This window comes from Pomacea canaliculata, linkage group LG6 (genome assembly GCF_003073045.1).
Source record: "Pomacea canaliculata isolate SZHN2017 linkage group LG6, ASM307304v1, whole genome shotgun sequence".
Lineage (NCBI taxonomy): Eukaryota > Metazoa > Mollusca > Gastropoda > Architaenioglossa > Ampullariidae > Pomacea > Pomacea canaliculata.
In genome coordinates this window covers 9,615,919-9,635,358 of record NC_037595.1, presented here as the reverse complement: position 1 = coordinate 9,635,358, position 19,440 = coordinate 9,615,919, and the positions used below count along the sequence as shown (strand labels likewise).

The following is a 19,440-nucleotide window of genomic DNA, read 5'->3' as shown; positions in this document are numbered from 1 at the left end:
TGCCTGACCCACTTGGCACAGATCCGGCCCAGTGGAGGGAAGAGTGTCGTGTGTCACCGCCACGTTCCGCGAAGACGAGCCGCGGCCTGCAGTGCGCCTGTGTGCCGGGGCGACTTCAATTCTCTTCCGGGTCGCCCCGACAATCGCGCTGGTGCGACTGTGCACACAGGCAAGACGAAAGTACGCTCGCGCTGTGCTGCTGGGTCTCGGCAACATTTTGGACCGAGAGAGAGTTTGGCCAAACTTTTTCAAGTCGGAGGTAAAACCCTCCCCGTTGTCTCGGTCTCGGGGTGTGCATGCAATCTTCACTTTTCCACCCAGAGCGGGATGACAGGGATGAAGAACCGGAGGTGGATGTAAAGCTTCAGAGTTTTGTGGAGTGAAGGACAGCACAACAACAGTGAAGTTCGGGAGAAGTCGTCGTCGTTGCTGTCACGGTTTCCTGTCATGGCGCTGACTGGGAACAAGGGTGTGCCGCAGACAAACACTTGAGTTAGTGGTGTGCACCATGGTGTGGTGTCGCTGTGCAGGTGACTGTGTTCGTCCCATGGCGGTGTTACCAGGTGCCAGCTGAAAAATTGCGACAATGTTTGGATTATGGACTGCCGTGACCCTGTCGTCTGCTTATCTTCACTAATTACAGGTAATGTCAACCGTCTTTCGTGTACATTCAATTCTTAAAATAACTTTCCTCACTTGATTCTTGACCTCGCATAATTTCACTTCATTGCTAGAATGGAGGAGTGTGAGAGTGGACAGAGTTCAACGAAAGCCCCAGGGAGGGTGGAGTATAATTTTTAAAGAATAGTTTGATGATTTTCAACATTTTCAACCGCCGTCTGCTACATTAGGCTAAAAGGTGAAGAAGGTGTGTAACCGATCAAGCGTAAACACCGGTCTCATTGTAACATTTCTCTGAACGTGAATGCGTAGGGTTCATGAAGCAAAGGGTGTTGGGGAGAGAATATATAGGGGACCGAATATTTCATGATACATGCCAGGGCTCTCTCTCTTTATATATAAAGGTGGATATTTTATGTTGGGGAGGGGTAGAAATAGGAGGAAAGACAGAATCAGTTAAGTTCAAGAAAAATCAGGATGTCAAGTGACACTAGATACTAGTGGAAATCATCTTCAAGCTCCTCGCCATCTTGGAAACATGCGAGCGGGTGTACATCACACGCATGCTAACGTACAGGATATATAAGTGTGATAAAATCTTTCAGTTAAGTGGTTAATAGATTTTTTTTTTAAGGGATCAAGGGTTAGTAGGTTCGACAGTCCATTGTCGGTGGCCTAGAAATTATCAGTGGAGAGAGAGAGTGAAAAACAAATAAAGAAGTTGACGATTACGAGGGCCTGGGTAAACCCTGGTGCAACCTGAGTTACCCAGTGGGCGTGGCGGGTACATGCCATGGGCCGTCATTTGAACCTACCCGTCTCTGACTTGACTAACCGCACAAAAGAGCGAGGAAGCAAGGTTATCTCCCTTGCCAACATGTCCGCTTGGGTGGTTTGGGTGGAGACGAAGAAGCATATACACAGCGAGGTCGCTCTTCCTACGATACAGTTTGAGGGTGTGTAGCAACATCCATATCGACGATTCAGTTGGAGCGTCTTCAACAACAGCGATATATTCACATTTGAAGTGTTTACAGCAACATCAACCCGCCACCATGTACCTAGAAGACGTTCTATAACATCGATCCCAAACTATAATTTTGTATCATGTATAGAGACGTGAATTCACAACAATATACTGGGAACATTGATCTACAACGATTCATGTCGACCCTATACAGGAATACCGATCGAACACCAATATTTGGAGCGTGTACAGATATATTGGTCTTAGAGGATAGACAATATCGTACACAATAAGAAGATAAATCTTACAGCAACGACAGAGTATAGGTAGCTTGTGAATCAGCCTCGATTCAAAACGATACATTATTCCTGCGTTGTATCATTGACCCACAACTGTCGTCACTTGGAGATGGACGTCGGTTGAGAATGTTACACCGTTCTACCGTCCAACAGAATGTTGGAAGAGAGGCGAGGAGGGGTCGGGGCACGACGAGATATTATGCTCCTTAAGTTGCTCTCTCGCTGTGTATATAAATAAAGAAAGAGAGATAGATATTTTATGATGGGGGTCACTTTGGCGAGTGGCAGAGTTGGTAAGATAACGGGTGGCAAACATAAATATTACGGCGGTTAAATCGACTTTTAAAACTCGTGGGCTGCTTGAGGTTTTGTTAGTTCCTTACCCTAACTGTAAACAGGACATACAGCTGTTCATGCACCTGGGGATCTGGGGCGAAGCAATGACGAGTGTGAGGTGTAAAAATGTCCATTAAGGTAACAGATTATGCGACCTCGGCCTTCGGGTGTAGACTGCACCTACTCGAGCGTGACGACAAAGCTTACTGACACAGTTACCGCGAACCCACGACCCCATGGTAAGAACGTGCGACAGACGACAAGCAGTCAACCGTGGTCACGCCCTGCGCACCGCTCGTCTCATCCGTGACGACTGTCGGTCGCCGAGCAAAGCCCTCGTCATTCCAATCCTGTTGCACACATGTGGGATGTGGATGCTGCTGGGTGATATGGAGAGGAAAAGCTTGGCATTCCAGCTTTCACTCACACCTGACCTTAATCTGTGACCTTTGTTCAGTTTTATTTAATGCCGATGTTTTGGTATCGCTGATAAGCAAAACCCGCCATCTCTGGTAGGCGGAGCAAATTATTTCTGTCAACTCGCAGACATTCCCCGCTGAGAATCATTCGGTGTGGAATGACAAGCCATTTCTGTAAATAATCTTGTTTTGAATCCGTAATATAATAAAATACTTAATAACATAATGATGGTCGTGCTATTAACTCAGAAAGTGTTATTTATTGTCATGTATCTTTTTTTGCCGTTTATGTATGAATATAGTCATGTTCAGCAAAATCCACTCGTGGGTTGTCTGACATGCATGTTGGCTCTTCTTGAGCCGTCCGTTCTGCTGGGTTATAAATGCCCGTTGTAGCTTATAACACATCCTTTAATATATTCCTGGATCAGTCAATAGCAATCTGATGTTCTGCTGCATTGAAGGATGGTTGTATGTCAGGCTGATTAATCTGGTGGTAAAGGATGGGTATGTACATTGTATTGTACATTGTATTGAGACTACCAACAGGTGTCGCCAACAGAAAGAAGTAATTAGTGTCTCCCTAGATGGGATCTGAACCCAGGACCTCACAAATCATACTGCACTAGCGACAAACCAGTGTTGTACCTCAGCGCTACTGGATGCATAAGACAGGTGCAAAGAAGGAGAGAGCGATGGAAACCATCAAAACGAAGCAAAGTCCGTTGCTGACGTAGAAACGTGGGTGCAAAAAGGTCAAACTGTTCATTGGCTGTGACCGGATGTGAAGGCCATAAGGCAAGAGTTCACAGCGGACGGTCTGAGTGCCTCAGAGATAAATCACCAACTTCTTAAGACGTGGGACACTTCAGTGATCGAGATATGTTTGATGTAAATGCGATAGAAACGATTTCATGGGAAGTCAAATTAAGACTTAAATATATTTTTGTCAGCACTGATCGACCTCTCATTCTATCAATCAAGCAATGGCAGCACAGCATCCAAGTGGTTGAAATTTTTAAAGTTTTGAAACAGATCGAGGGCTGTGTAGTTTAATCGGTCTGTGTTGAACAGTTCGCTAGATTAATTACATCGGCTGATGGACAAGGAACAGGAACATCAACGCCAAGCTAACACGAAAGATTCACCGGAAGCTTTGCGGCGTCCATTAACTGCCAGCGGATGTCGACCCCGGCTGTAGCCTCGTTATCGCTGAATCTTGCCGCCTTGCACACCTTCATTCTCCTGAGCTTGATCCTGCATGCCAAAGGTCGTTGGTAACCGGGCAAAGTGTTGAAGTGGCTTGATCTTGAACCGCCTTTGTGGAGGAATAAAGTTGTGTTGTATGTATTGTATTTCGCCATTGTCACATGGTGTTGGCAAATGTCTTGGCGAGATTTCCGATGAGTGTGGACGTACCGCCACGAGTTTTCGCGGATCAAGAAGCGACTGAAATCTGATCTAACAACAACAACAACAACAACAACAACAACAACAACAACAAACGCGTGATTTATGTAACGCTCGTAAGGAGCGTGGTTTAGCGCTCAAGACAAGAATGGGACATGGACGATATACGAGTGAGAGAGGGATAAACAAAAGTAATGATAACTAATAAAATATGACTAATATAGACTATAGACTAATATAGGATATGACTAATATAAAATATGACTATAACAAATATAGACAACCACAAAGAGGAGTCGGGTAACACGAATTGAGGGAATAGTGATTTTGGAGAAGAAGACGAGCAAAGAGACCAAAAAATGGAGTGGTGGTGGGAACAGGCAGGGCCGCCGAGAGCCAGCCCGGGCCCCATGACAGACGACCTCTCCGGGCCCCTTGTACTTGTAATCGTAAATTATTTTCCCAGTATATAATGTATGTCTACAATTCGAATCTCAATATCTACACTCAAACTCAACTTCTGCATGTGTAATGCTTGGGTGTTCTGTCCTTAGACTTTTCTTTAAAAGAAAAAGAAAAGGGGAAGAAGAAAAAAAAATCCACTGACCAAGGCCGGGCCCCCTTGACAGCCGCGGGCCTGGGTACACCAGACCCCCTGTCCCCTCCTCTCGTCAGGCCTGGGAACAGGACCAGCATTATGTGGATTGTTGTTAGGAGTAATGCTTGAGGACGATGGACGAGAATTATGTGGATGTTGTTATCAGTAATGCTCATGGAAGAGGTTTGATCTTTTTTTCCAAGTGCTTCATCCCTGGAGCTCTTCAGCTTTGTTAGAAAAAGTGTGAAGCTTTCGGGTCTGGAACTGAGAGGAATAAAAGAAAGACGGGATATTTAAGCTTCTGCTTTTTTCTTGGAAGCGGCCCGGTGGCGCAACGGTTAGCGCTGTTAGCGCCTGTCACCAATACAGTGAAGGTTGGCTGCCCTAGTTCATTTCTCGTCTCGGGCACGCTGATCTTTCTCTGCACGTGGCATCTGTTTACGGCTGGCTGCCTTCCCAAGCCGGCTGAAAAAGGAGGAGGGTTGGGCGTGGGGCCAGCACCCCACCCGTAAAACAAATCCTTGCTACTAAAACATCGACAACAGTAAACTGTCGTCGATGGCCTATGCACCAGGAGGTGCGAAGGGCAATAATAATAAATAATAAATTTTTTCTTGGAGAAGAACCCCCACCGTTCTTCAAATCATTTGTGTGATATTTTCATCCAGAGATGAAATACATATTAAATACAAATACTCCGATGACGACGGTAGAGGACGACTGAGACAAGTAGAGACAACAACACAGTCCCGCTGCGCAGAAGTGACAGTCAGACAACTTTGTTTGGAAACTGAAATGTAAACAACAATCACTCACTCCCGTGGCAAAACAAACCACACAAAGAGGTCTCAGTTAACATCATTACGGGGTCGGAGGGTCACACCTACACAAACACACCCTTCCCTGTCACCTTTGCTACTGTACAAATAATTTTTACATGGTCATTTTTTTTTTTAAAAAAAAAGACCTTAGGTTTCTAAAAATGTGATGGCTTGAAAATGATTCGTCATTGCTGTTATCAAGGCTTTAAACATTTTTATCAGCTTGTTTCTGTACCCTACAACAACCCTGATATCTTGACAACGAACGAACCCTGATATAACTTCTAGATTTCCACGAGGGTAATCTGGGGTGTGAACCTGGGTGGAGAAAGTGATGAGTCGAGGTGGGCTGGGGACAGCACTCAGATCCGTTTCGTCAACGGTTAGTTTATCACAAGTGGGACTTGATGACAGGCCCAAGCACCGTCTGAATGCGCAGCTTGTGAAAAGTGAAATCAAGATTAATTGTGCTGCAGTGTCGCCAATCTGGGGCGACACGAGTGGCGAAGGAGGAAGCTGTGAACTCAAGACGGGTGACGGGAGGTCAGGAGATGGGCCGTTGGTTGTTTTAGAACTCGAGTTCCTGGGGATTATAATAATCGCGCGCACGTGCGTAAAACAGTTTCTCAGAAGTGATGACACCCATCTATGAGTCTTCCTTGAACAGTATATCACCCGATGACATACGCACACAGGTACACAGAAAGTTTATGAAGAAATAAAAATGTCATAAAACTGATGGCCGGTGTTGACCGTTGGTCACTGTACCTCTGTCATGCTGTTCATTATATTGTAATATTAAAACTGCATTTGCATAGAACCCCTTACCCGTAACAACAAAGGTTGGCTTATGGATCTTACAAACATGAAGTCGCACGAACACACACAGGAAGCATTCCACGAGTCACCAACATTCACCGTTAGTTACACTCAACACAGGAATTGAAGGAGTTGTCACATCCAGAGAGGTATGCGGGAGCGGAGATACGAACTCGCAACTCTCGTGGTTATTACAGGTTACAGAGTAGTCATGCCGAGGCCGACCGTTGAACACTCCCCACTGTAAGTGCCACGACAGCAGAATGACACCATGAAAGGGGAAGGGTAGCTATCCTCCGAGATATGCACCTGTCATGCACCTGTAATGTCGTCACGTAGAGACCATTGTCTTACTTCCGATTAACGGGACTTTCACTCGAGCACGAACTTGTATTACTGGACTGCTGGAAGACGATTTTTTCCAGTTAACTACTAAAACGAGGCAGGTGTGTACAAAGCTTCCGGTTTAGTCACATTCATTGTTTAGGCTCGCCGAGACTAATAGGAGATCACTTCGCAAGAGGCTAAGCGTTGGTCTCGGCAGGCAGACAGCAATCCACCTCTACACGTCTATGATTCGAGGTCTGTCCATAGTTCTTTCCGTTGGGACGCGAGTGAGTGTGGGTGCGTTGGTGTGTGAGTGAGAGAAAGAATGTTTGTGTTGTACGTGACCGTTGGCATAGACGACAACAGTTTATAATCATGACTCAGCAACGGTGACAGGGACATTTTCAAAGTACTTTGCCGACAAGCGTTGAGTCAGACCCCGGAACTGCATCGTGATGTGGGCTCGGCAACATGAAGCCTTGTTTTTATTTACTGGCGCTTAACCTCAATCGACTGACTGATCCTCCCTGACTGACAAGTCATTCGAGGAGAGATCATCTCTATTGTCCTGTCGTACCCAGGCTCTTATCATATCCTTGTGGGTGTAGTCCGATATCCTTGCAGCAGTTTACACCTAATCCAGTATCCTGCACGGAATCCATTACAAAAATATATCCCAGTGGTCTTGAGCGGCGTCTTTGTAAACAAGTGTTTACTACTTTATTCGTCACTAGCAAACACTTCTAGCATTCACCACGCGGAAACACCTTCACATTCGTCACCATGAAAGTCGTGCAACAAAACTGCTTTGTGTTGGTTGGCCCTGCTCCTCTACATCCCTCCCGCCGAGCAGATGAATAAATAATATCATGCTTTCAAAATAAAGGAGTGCGGAGAGAAATCTGAAAACAAATTTGGTTTATTTTGTGTTGAAGTTGTATCACGACCACCCTTAGTAATGAGAAAGCGAGAAGAAAAAGAAATAGACAAAGATTTAATGGAAGTAAATGTCTCAGTCGTGACTGAAGCTGTTGAAGATGTTTCCTAGAACAAGATGGCTGGCGATGTTTCTGATGCTGCTTTCACATTTCAATTTTCCCTGCTAAAGCAAAATTTCTCATAAAACAATCGCACAGTTTTGGTTTGGCAAAAGTAGGTAGGTGGGATAAGTAAGTATATGGTAAAACCGAGGTTTGTGGAAAACACTGACTGTGATCATCAGAGGATCGTCTGACATTACAGTCCTACGTCATCGCTCCCCCCAACCGCTTCCGCGTCCTCATGCACTCGGCGCATGGGCCTGACATCACGTGACACCGAGTACAGCACAGCTGTGATACTGTGTCGATGTGTAGTAATTCGTATTCTTCTCTCTTACTCACACATAACAAGTAAAATGATAGTTTGCTGGCGATGTTGTCTTTGTGACAGACCTTCAGACAAGCGACACCGGAGTAGAAATACGATGCTTGCACCCAGACCCTCTAGGCTTTCATTGCTGTCGACTCCCAGGACATCTTTCAGATTGTTTTTTTTCCTCGGCAAATCTTTCCTTAAACACAGGTGAGCTCGAAGAGGTCTCTTCTTGAACGAATAGGAAGAAATAGTTTTGCTACCATAGAGGAGACACACACAGAGCTGTGACACGATGACACCGAGGCTGGTAAAGAAGGAATTCGATGTCAAAGGTTAAGATTATCCATGATATGGCTAGACCTGTCATATTCTTGTTTAAGCTGCCAAACTAATGTTTGTAGTATTTAAAAATATTGAATTAAAATATACTAAAACCAGGGCTTCTGCTAAGGCTAAATTCTTTGGGGTCCCAGGGACCCCTTCTTCAGATTTTTAAGGGGTCCCTGTTCTTCGCCCAAATTTGAAGGGGACCCCATTGACGAAAATTGAAAGGGTCCTCCAAACTTTTAATGCGTACTGTAGGCAATTTTTTGCGTAAGCAGAAGCCCTGACTAAAACATTTGTGGTGTAGTAGATATTAAAACTAAGCTGTTGTAGTAGATATTAGTAAAACATTTATTTTGTGATATATTTGAGAAACCCATGCTTGCTGTGAATCCGTTTTTCGTCAACCCAGAGTCGGCTTTTGATGCTTGGTACTATGGGTGGGGTCAGTAGTACAAGGGTTTGCGCATGTCTTTAATGCAGTGAGGATTTGGTGTCCTGGGTTCAAATCTCGTCTCAGGCAGGCTGTTTTTTTCTGCTTGTCGCATCCATTTGCATGGCTCTTTTTGCCGTGATACAGTCTTAGTTGTAAAACATCAATGCCTTGGTACTTGTGTTTTGTCACTTGGCGCTGATGGGATTCTTGGTGTTGATGTCTCACTTGGCCACGCTTCTCATTTGGTGTCTCGTCTCACTTGGTGTTTGCCTCACTTGGTGTTGCGTGGTGTTGTAACCACTTTGTGCTGTTGTGTCACTTGATACTACTCATACTTGTACTCAGACTGTTACCATCCTACACGTAGACACTTAAAAGACAGTTAACTATTAACAGTAACGGAAAGAGTAGACAAAATAAAAAAAAACCTGAACTGCAAAGAACGAAATAAAAAGATAATTATACAAGACAGTTGATACTTCAGTCAATTCTTTCCACACACACAAACGGTGGAGATGGACACCAGGAGGTTACAGAGTTCCCGTTATTCCCAGACAACCACACCACACTGCGGACAGCTGACATACTGGGAACAGATCCGTAAGACAAATGATTTTCTGATTAGTTCATTTTTGTTATTAGCTGGTTAAGAGAAACATCGACACATAATTCTGTATCCCGGTTCTTTTTCTCCGAGATGCAAACCAGAAGAAGTGCGCAGCAAAGCGCGAATAGTTTGGAGTACATGCTGAGATTTCTTACACATAGGAAAGATGGTTACATGGCTATTCCTAGCGGCGAGCTAGCAACTGCAGAACGAAGTAGGTCGAATGCTCCACAAGATGGACAAACTGACATTCAAAAAGTGTCAGTAAGTATCTCAGTTCATCGCCGCCAATCACGGATGTAAACACTCCAACAATGGACGCCACCCAACAAAAATGAAAAAAAAAAATTCAAACTTCTTGCCGGCGAGGCACAAGACATCACTCTCGTCAGCAGGAGCACAGAACCGATAGATGTAGACGAGTTGTCCCTGTATGTGTCACGTGTCATGTGTCATTGTGTCGCCAAGTGTTTGTGAGTGTGCAAACAGGTGATAAGGAGAAGTAGCAGTAGTTTAACTGATGTTATAAGTGTCTGTAGTCGCGGTAACAGGTCTATAGACCATTCTTAGCAGGACAGAGTGTCTAAGACGTGGTTTAGCTTTGTCAAATCTTCACAAAAATGCTAAACATAATCACTTCGCAAGTTGAAATCACACCCGGAAGAGGGAAAGATGTTGTGTATCGTAACTTGTGTATCGGTTGTATAGCTACACCCGGACCTTTGAATTATAAACCTCTGGAAAGACGCGGAAAAAATGCGGTCGAAGCAAATACTTTTCTTTCTTCTCCCAGCTGATAAGCTTTCTATATTTTTAACAACTGGGGCTGTTTGAACCACCTCGTCAGACGAGTTTTGGTGGAGCACTTGGAATATTTAACGGACAAGCAACTCGTTTCTCGGAGAGAAATGTTTGAAGGATGTGATAGTCTTCCTGGAAAATAAAATAATAAAACATTTTTTGAATATAACCGATGTTAGTCTCATAGCCTAATCAATTATAATATTTCTCCTAATTTAACAAAGTCGGGTTTGAGGAAGCAGGATCGTGTAGTGACACTGAATTGTCGTGTTGTGGTGAGTATGACTCACCTTGCGGCAGAAGGTATTGGGTAGCATCGAGGTCAGCTTTGTTTACTTAGCTTTTACACAAACCTTTTTCTTGATTGATATTGAAGTCAGACATGAACAAAGAAGCCAAACTCTATGACAAGGAAGGGGTTGTAATAGGAATGCCGTACTAAAACAGGGTTTGAACTGACCACGGTTAGCTGTCAGTAATAATGTCGCAGTGTACCTTAGGTGTATTTTTATTTCTGACTGTTATTTTAACCTAGCAGGGAATTCCCCTCAGTTTTAATGACAAGAACTACGATTTTACAGAAAGTGAAACTTCACGAATGTGACACTAATCACCTTTGCTAGGAAACTGCTTTGTGATCACGGACATCTGTCTCTGGACTGCTGGCACACACATTTTTTTCGTTTACGTCTAGAACGAGGTCAAAGCACACATTCGCTTCCGGTTTAACCAGGAATATCAAGAAAACGATACGAACTCACCTTTTGATGGAGATACAAAAGCTCGAGCTTTGTGGTCTGTATGTTTTCAGTTTATTGAATTTAAATCGGGAAGTGGAGGTCGAAGACTATTGTCCTTCGTGTGAGTGGAAAATAATTTTGTGGTGGCGAGTCAGAATTTGTCATTTAAATAGGCGGCTAGTACATCCAACCATCATGGTTTAATAGGAATGACCAAACGTTTTAAGAGAAGACAAGTTAGAGAAATAATTCGACTTTCTACATTCTTTGTTGAAAACTGACTAAAGAATAAGCCGCTTTTCATTTCTTCACCGCGCTCTCTCTCTCTGTCTTGAGAAGACTGAAGCTTCAGGCATGGATGCACCACCCAGAAATCGCTGTACGGCTCACTAATACCAACCGTCACGAAGTGGAAGTTGTCAGGCGGAAAATATGTGTAACAAAACCCAGCAAAGTAGCAAGCCTGCTGATAACTCTGTTCTTATTCATTTTCTATTAAGAACACTTTTAATCTCTCATGAGCGATTCTAGGAACAGCTGTCTTTGATGAAATTTGAACGGCAAAAATTGTTGGCTGATCCCTAAATATAACTCGGACATTCCTGTGACGTATTAGTGATTACCAGTTCAAATGCCCTGAAGGTTTTCCAGAAACAGAATGACAGCTGGCTGTGTCCTATATTTATCGTGTAGCTCATAATGCCGACTAAGCACTTCCTGCGATCGCAGCAGAGCCATGAGTTCATGACTTGCTCGGGGCGCACGTCACAACACGTCACCAGTCGCCGCATGGCGTCACCAGGGCACCACGGGCGTCACCAGGGCACCACGCAAGAAATCGTCTCGGAAAGTTTGTATAGAGGGCGTGGTTGCCTTAAAGTAGATACACTACGAGGCGAAGTAGTTGCTTGTCCTTTTGGTCAGCAGGTAATGGCAATGGAGGTTTAGTGAAGGAAAGAACAATAAAAAGAATGAGCCGCTGGCTGTGACCAGATAAACAACAGGACTTTGAGAGTCGCTTTTGCCCCGTAAACGCGATGTGGGTGAGGTCAAGGGGTCGCTAGCACGAGGGTCCGTAAACACCTGTGAAGTTTACCGTTAAGAGACGTATTACATCTTATGCATACCCCCAGGCATCACGTGATTGGAGTTGAGGCCGATTTGCTTCAGTTAGCAGGTTGCTGCAAGTTTTACATTTCGAAGTCAGAGTCACTTGGGCAGGAACAGTAACAAAGCCGTGACATCTATACTTCGTGCGTGATTTGGGCTCCACCATGCTATGGGCTGATATGTATGTGAAGTCTTATGTATGTGCAAATAAGTCTTATATCACCAGTCTCAGGCTTAGTCTCGACTTGCCGCTAAGGACCAAGGCTAAGGACTCAAGACTCATATTCAAGGAGTTCAAAAACACAAAAGCCAACGGATGTTTTTTAAAGTTACGCCCAAAAAACTTGGGCTTTGACTCAAGACAAACCACAGCCACTAGTTTACATATCCAAAATCAACATAATGATTTGCATGAAAGAGTTCTGATTAATATTTTCTTCACTCATAACATGCTTCATATATTAATATGCACAAATGTTCCTCATTATTACTAATCCCTATCCACAGGTCATTATGGTGGCAAGGGGCTGCCATCAGCCTAGTATGACTTCACGAACAGAATAGTTACAAAGTATCCTTTCATTGTCATCTACGAAACACACCAATCAGTAGTCATTTTTATAGGTCTGACGACCTCTTTGGTTGGGACGGATTCATAAATGTCTAGGGCAAGGGTGGGGATCGTCATAAAGCTACAGGGGCAGAGCACATTTTATGCACACTTAATGACGAAAAGGAGGATTTGACTCGGATGGACAGTTAGTGCCAGGCAGGCTACTAGTATACACATTGCGAAAAGTGTTGACAACCTGTGGCTAAACTAGGACCCGACCAAATGTAGGAGGCTAATTTTAAATTTACTCCATGTTAACGTGGTCAAAAGGGTTCAAACAGTTGTCACCACCATGTCTGTCTCGATGTCCTGCGTTTTTTCCTATCCTCTTGCACAACCTCCCGTCAACGATTTTCTGTTTTTGGTTTCTGTCGACCCCTCCCTCTGCTTCCCCCACCCTGCCTCCTACAGACGAACCTATACCTCCTCTCTTTAGTTGACGAGTGCCATCCTTCAGCAGGTAGCTGGACTTTGTACTCCAGTCACATGGACCTGCGTAATGTCCCGTCGTTCAGCGCGGCATTTGTTGCTTGGCTAGCATCATGTTCTTTGAAACAGTCGACCACGAGGCAGCTGCTGCAGCTGTGATATGACACATGGTCCACACGGCTGTGATTAACATGCACATCAGAGGCTTGGCGACCTGCAGTGCAGCGGGAATGTAGAGACAGACGAAGTGTCGTCAGGTGAGGAGGTAGTTCTTCTGTCGCTTGCCTTGTCTTGCAAGGTTTGCAGGTGGTATGTCTACAACTCATGTCTGTCTCTCATAATAGTGTCTCTCCTTCCTTCAGGTTGTCCCTTATTCAGTCTCCGACTTGTGAGTTAGTTTACCAGTAAAGTTTGTCACCTTCCCGCCAACTATCTTGGATCAGTTCCAGACCTGTAGACCTTCAGCAGGATGTTCTCTTCACCCGTGAACACCCGTACAGTGAGCCTTCCACACTCTCAATGAGAAAACCAACTTAAGATGGCGTAGTTGCAGCAACGGGAAGTCTGTGCAGTTCTCTGCTGCACTGCATACACTCGCATATCTTTTCATACGTACTGGTGGTCATAAACAGGCTTCATGACCAGTTTTGACATGGAAAAAACACCTACTTGCATCTAAATTCAAGTCTGCTGTTCATATCTGAACTTGTACATCATCTCAATGTTATGTGTTGTTTAGTTTGGAATCTGTAACTATTATTTCCCTCCAGGCAGTGGTCGACTTCAATCGTTTGTTGCAAGCTGCTTATTGTACAATGCCAGACAGATATCGCGATTTGTGTGTGAGCCTGCGCGGGACGAGGTTGTACTGAAAGACCTGAAATATATGTACTGAAATATGTAATTTCTTTTCTTTTCAGATATGTTCAATAAAATGATTCTGGCGTGTTTCAGCGGCTGAAAGTCTGTGTCGTCTTAACTAAAACATAAACTTGTAAACATTGATGCCAAATAGAGCTAAATCTTCATAGTGATTGGTGCCTGGAAATCTTTAGAGTTAACAGGTACAAAGGGTGTGACTCTCGACACATGATTACAAATATCACCTCCAAGAGAAAAAGTTGGGAATTATGGGAATGCGCTCAGCTTTTAAGGCTAGAGTCAGTGGGAGAGCTGGCAGTTCTCGCTGACCTGTAGTTAGTATTCTTCTGTACTTAACTGTACGACTAATGCTGTTACAACTGAACTAAACCTGTTACCACTGTGCTAATACTATACTACCTCTGTACTACCACTGTACTGATGCTGTTACCACCAGCTGCGTGTCTGTCCAGTCTCTACGACGTGACTTCCACCCGCAGCACCTCCTGCAACAAAGTGTTAGCTCGGATTTCTTGTGACCAGTCTATTGATTGCAGGAAGTATTAACCTGACCCGCCATATGTTTGTTTGTTTCAGAAGTCAGTTAAATTCTCACTGAAATGTCGTCGTCTGATAACCTTACCTCCATCTCGACAACACCCACAACCACTCTGGCGTCGAGTGTCGAAACCACGCAGTACACTGCAGTGACTGGTAAACCAGTGTGAGCATTACAATATCTTTACACATAATTCTGGTAATGAGTGTAATTATTACAATGTGCTACAAAGATTTCTGATAATCAGTGTGATCGTCACAGAAGATGCAAAGTATTCGGGTTCATAAATTTTTCGTGACAGTGTATTACAAATATTTCTGGTAATCAGTGTGACCGTGACAGTGTGTTACAAATATTCAATTAACAGACAAACGATTACAAATTCGTCGTTGTGACCTTAGCATGAGTGTGGAGAATGTGCCGATGACATTTTTTTCCCACCAGCTGGGGCGACTTGCTGATAACAATCTAGTGACAGATTCCCCTCGACTTACAATCCCTATCAATCCATCATAAGTTGAAAGTGACTTGCATGCACCATTCGTCTCAGTGATTGCTACCTACCCTTCCCCAACACCTCCACTACGTGTGCTGTACCCGGCCGTCTTGTCCCACCCGAAACACAACCCTGGAATATCAGTCTTACAACTCTGTCAGAGTAAGAAAAGGTAGTGTGGATATCTTATGGAAAAATTGTAACTTGGCATGGTGCTGCTCAACTAGATCGACACGCGTACATTGTGTGTCTAGTGTAGTGCATGTGTGTTTGTTAGTGTGTGTTGCGTGTCTCACGTGACGTGTCTGTGCGTGCGTTTGTGTCTTTGCTAGAGGACGTAGCGTGACTTAGGTGACGCGTGTTTGTGTTGTGTGATGCACATGTGCATGTGTGCTTGTTTGAGTCCCTAGTGTCATGCATGTTGTGTATTAGTGTATTCATTGTGATTTATATATGTGTATGTGTATGTGTTTGTGCGAGGTGGGTGTGGAGGAGTGTTTGAGCGGCAGTCTGAATATAGTTTTGATTTACTTCAAATTGCAGCTGCAGGTTCGGACAATGATAAAATCATCGGGATTTGTGTGGAGTCATCAGCTCTGTCGTCGTGATTGTGATCATCATCATCGTCATCTGTTTTGTATGGAGACGGAGGTGAGTTTTCGACCCCCTGAACCCTTTTATGATCTGTGGTGTGAGGTTGTCACTGCGGCGGGGTGGCCTGGGTGGTTGCATCGTTTAATATAATACTACAGTGTTGATTTTCACGGCTTAGCATGGCGATGTTAGCCTCGGCGATGATGGTAAAGATGACGACAACGATGGTGATGGTAGTGATACGCTCACTAGTCCTTACATTTATTAATGTTATTAATTATTAAGTTAAATTTATTATTGATTGATTTTAATTTAGTTATTTAAAGTATTAGATTTTTATTTGTAGCCTGTTCCATAAGAGTGTCGGAGTGCTGGAGTTCCGGTACATCAGAATCAAAGTCTTAGTTCGGAATCCAGCTACTTGTTATCTTGCCAACACCACCTCTTGCCTCACTAACCCTAACCCACACTTTGTGTGGCAGAATTTTGAGTAGATATTGGTCCATTGTTTTCATCAGGTGGCCCATTCTCGAGCCACCGTTAGCACGGTTTGAAGTCGTTCGTTTGAGACCGGCAATCTGACCTTTCTTCTTTCTTTCAGGCGCAACAAGAAGTCGGACAAGAAGGCATCGCCTCCCTCGCCTCCCTCGGCCGACGATCTCCAGCCCCAGCCCCAGCCCCAGCCCCAGCCACCGTCCCAGATGGCGGTCGAGCGGAAGCCCAAGTCTCGGCCCCAGCATGCACTGCAGCCGCCGTTGCCCTCCATCAGCTCCAATGAAGAGTCGTACATGTCGGTGCCGGAAGGATCGACGAAACGAGACCTATGAGATTGGGAGTACGGCGCCATCCATCAGGAACTCGTCCAGCAGCATCGACAACGAGTACGAGAATGCTCCGAATCCGGCCCGCGACTCCAACTACGGCGAGTACATCGTGCCGATGGAGAACGTTCCGGACCAGGGGCTCGACTCGCCAAGAGCCAACCCCAGCAGCGACAACGGCTTTTACATCGACATGGAATCCAAGCGACTTCAGGAATCGCCCAGCCCGGAGTTCTACCAGAACCCAGATCCACCACCACGTCCGTGTCTGTCTCGGGGGTACGTGAATGTCTCTCAGGAGAATGTTTCCCAGGACCATTCGAGTACGACAGCCTTGCCGAGCTCGGGTATCATAAAACACGAGTCCGTTCAGACCAAACCTTTAGGATCCCAGCAGCCTGTAGGATCTAAGCGTCCGGATCCTATAGGTGCTGAGAACGGGGAAGTAAAGGAACCCCAGGATACGAGAAGGTATAAGAGGCAGGAGTCGGATGGAGCCAAGATCCAGGAAGATCGTCTGAAGGTCCCCAAACAGGCAATATCTGCGAAGACAGCAGTCATGGACAAATGTGTTAAGCCAGTGGTGGCAGTCAAGCCAGGGGGTGGTAATGGGGTAAAGATTAACCCTAAACTGAAAAACATCGCGAGTAAGTTTGACGAGACTGCCAAGTCAAACGGAGCAGTCGGACAGAAAGAGTCCCTTCTCACGATGCACTCCTGGGATAAGACTCCAACGCCTCAGAGTCCCAGGAAGGATTCCACCACCGCTGGACAAGGGGACAGCGATGAAGACAGCGACATCGACTACGAGAATGTGAACGACTATCAAAACACTCCGTCGAAACAAGTAGAACCGAGGCGAAGTCCTGCCGGGGCTCCCAGGAATTTAAAGGCACATCCCGACATTCACAATCGCGAACAGAGACAGATAATTGGAAACAAACAGAAGAAAGGACCAGCGGTTGGGAGATAACTCTGTCCTTACCCTGATCTCCTTGGACCTCAACAAAAACGTTCAACCATGGCGACGAGTAGTGACGTCACACTTGTGACCTTTACCCTTTACCTCTCCACCGAGCTCACGGGCTCCTGAAATCACAGATGCTGGCTGGAGTGTCTTTAGTGAAGCCAGTCTGATGTAACAAGAGACCCGAGTAGGTGATCATGAAAATACGTGGCAGTAACTTTGATTGGAAGGATGCATCTTCGGAAAGCAGATAAAAATTTTTATCCTGGGAAAAACAGTGACGTGTGGAAGACCTGTACAGTGGAAGTCTGTGAAGTGGGACTCGTGTGAAGTCATCCTCAATGTATTCATCATCATCATCATCATCATCATCATCATCATCATCATCATCACCATCACATTATTACTTCCATCTGCTGCTCATACCCATTCTGTGCCTTTCAAATATCGCTTAAAAATTTTATTTTATAATTTTGAAACATTTAAAACATTTTGAAATTCTATTGTCATTAGTGATGCTGGAATTAACTTTCGTGAAGATATTTCACTGAAAACTTCCCGACCAGATAAAGGTCAAACATCCGAAACATCACGGAAGGAAAACAGGTTTGTCACGTGATCTCGTGAGCACGGCCACGTGCACTGACTCCACCAAGAGTACAATACAGTAAAGGATATAAAGAAATATGGACATACTATGGGATGTGTTGAATGTTACATATACACAAACAGCTTTAAACTTTCAGACGTTGGAAATGTAAGGAGACAAAGAAAAGGGTCATGATCTCAAGATTTGCTGGAGACAGCGTGGACATTCTTCAGGTGAATTGTGTGAAAGTTCGACGGAGTGTGCCGATAGTTACTGATCACAGTAGTACAATATTTTCTGTTTAGAATAAGTGAGAGAAAGAGGGAGAGAGTGGTGTGTGTGAGTGTAAGAGAGGGGGTGTGAAGGAGAGGCGTCTGTGCGTGTGTGGTGTGTGTGTAAGAGTAGTCTGTTGGTGCGTGAAGACAGATAAAATAACGAGCCCTAAAATTCAATGTTTAGCCAAACATTACAGCAGTTATTTACATATTTACATAACCATCTATTTCACCAGTAAGTGCATGAAGTACGTCTACGTCCCTATAGGCAAGCTCCTGGACCGTTACAAATAATGAAAAAAAAAAACAAAACTGTGATCAAGGCTGCAAATACTTTTTATTTACATCACTGTTATAGACATAGAGGTACGAATCATTTTTGCTGTGTAGTCTGCGGAATGCCTCTTTGAAAAACCGTAAATGTTATTGTTTGACATAAATAGGGAAGCAGTGCGAATCGCCGGTCTGATACTGTCGATACAAGTTTAACTTGTCATCATCCTTCATGGGATGCCGATACACCTGCTTTCGTGTATCGCTGTGGTCAAGTGCTTTACGGATTGCAGAAATATTTTTCTGCGAAAAAGTGATACCAAAGAAAAGAAATTTCTTTCCCCCGAGACTACCAAACCAATTTAATTGTCGAAAATGGCTGATGCAGGAGTGAGCACCTTCTTCCAGATGAAGATGTTTAGGAAGTACAGACCAAGTCATTACTAATCTGTGATAAAAGCGGATTAAGTTATAGTCGGAACTAGTTCTTGTCCGTAGATCAAATCATCCGTAGATTGCTATGATATGTATTATAACGAAACAGAGAAGATAATAGGCACGATACTCACAACAGGTCAACATGGAAAACATCAAATAATAATAATAATAAAAACCCCGGTCACTCAAAGAGGAATTACTCTCAATAAGACGCATACATAAGATATCAAGCTGTCCTCATACATGTAAGTATATTATAGACAAAACTTTGTCAAAAATGTGAAACTTCTGACATTTTGTAAATGTGGACCATTTAACGAGCAAAGGTGGGCCAGTGCATACCGAACCTTTAACCTTTTGATCTCCGACGCCCGAAAAATTATTTCCAGATACGATACACGCTCAGCTATGCACTGGAGGAATGTCTCTGGTCACGGACCCTTACATGGACATTCAAGACGACCAAGAGGAAGTGACATGAATGTTAGTAGTAACCCATACCCAAACCTTCAGTTTTTGTGTCTAGGTTCTCGG

The 19,440-nt window shown here is 44.4% G+C and overlaps 1 protein-coding gene across 2 annotated transcripts; it reads left to right on the top strand.

Annotated features, from left to right (window-relative positions):
* The first annotated feature begins 30 nt into the window (after positions 1-30).
* LOC112566331 lies at positions 31-18,893 on the top strand. Of its 2 annotated transcripts, none has more exons than XM_025242451.1 (4): positions 31-643; positions 14,492-14,608; positions 15,493-15,600; positions 16,145-18,893. In XM_025242451.1, exon 4 carries the CDS (start codon positions 16,282-16,284, stop codon positions 17,335-17,337), a length of 1,056 nt encoding a protein of 351 aa, XP_025098236.1. In that variant the 5' UTR covers positions 31-643; positions 14,492-14,608; positions 15,493-15,600; positions 16,145-16,281; the 3' UTR covers positions 17,338-18,893. The 2 variants fall into 2 exon arrangements, with proteins under 2 accessions (XP_025098236.1, XP_025098235.1); XM_025242450.1 differs by having other exon boundaries at positions 14,492-14,618.
* Positions 18,894-19,440: the final 547 nt, after the last annotated feature.

Bases quoted from the DNA above. Each gene is read 5' to 3' on its own strand.
- LOC112566331 (XM_025242451.1), top strand. From the start codon at position 16,282: ATGCACTGCAGCCGCCGTTGCCCTCCATCAGCTCCAATGAAGAGTCGT.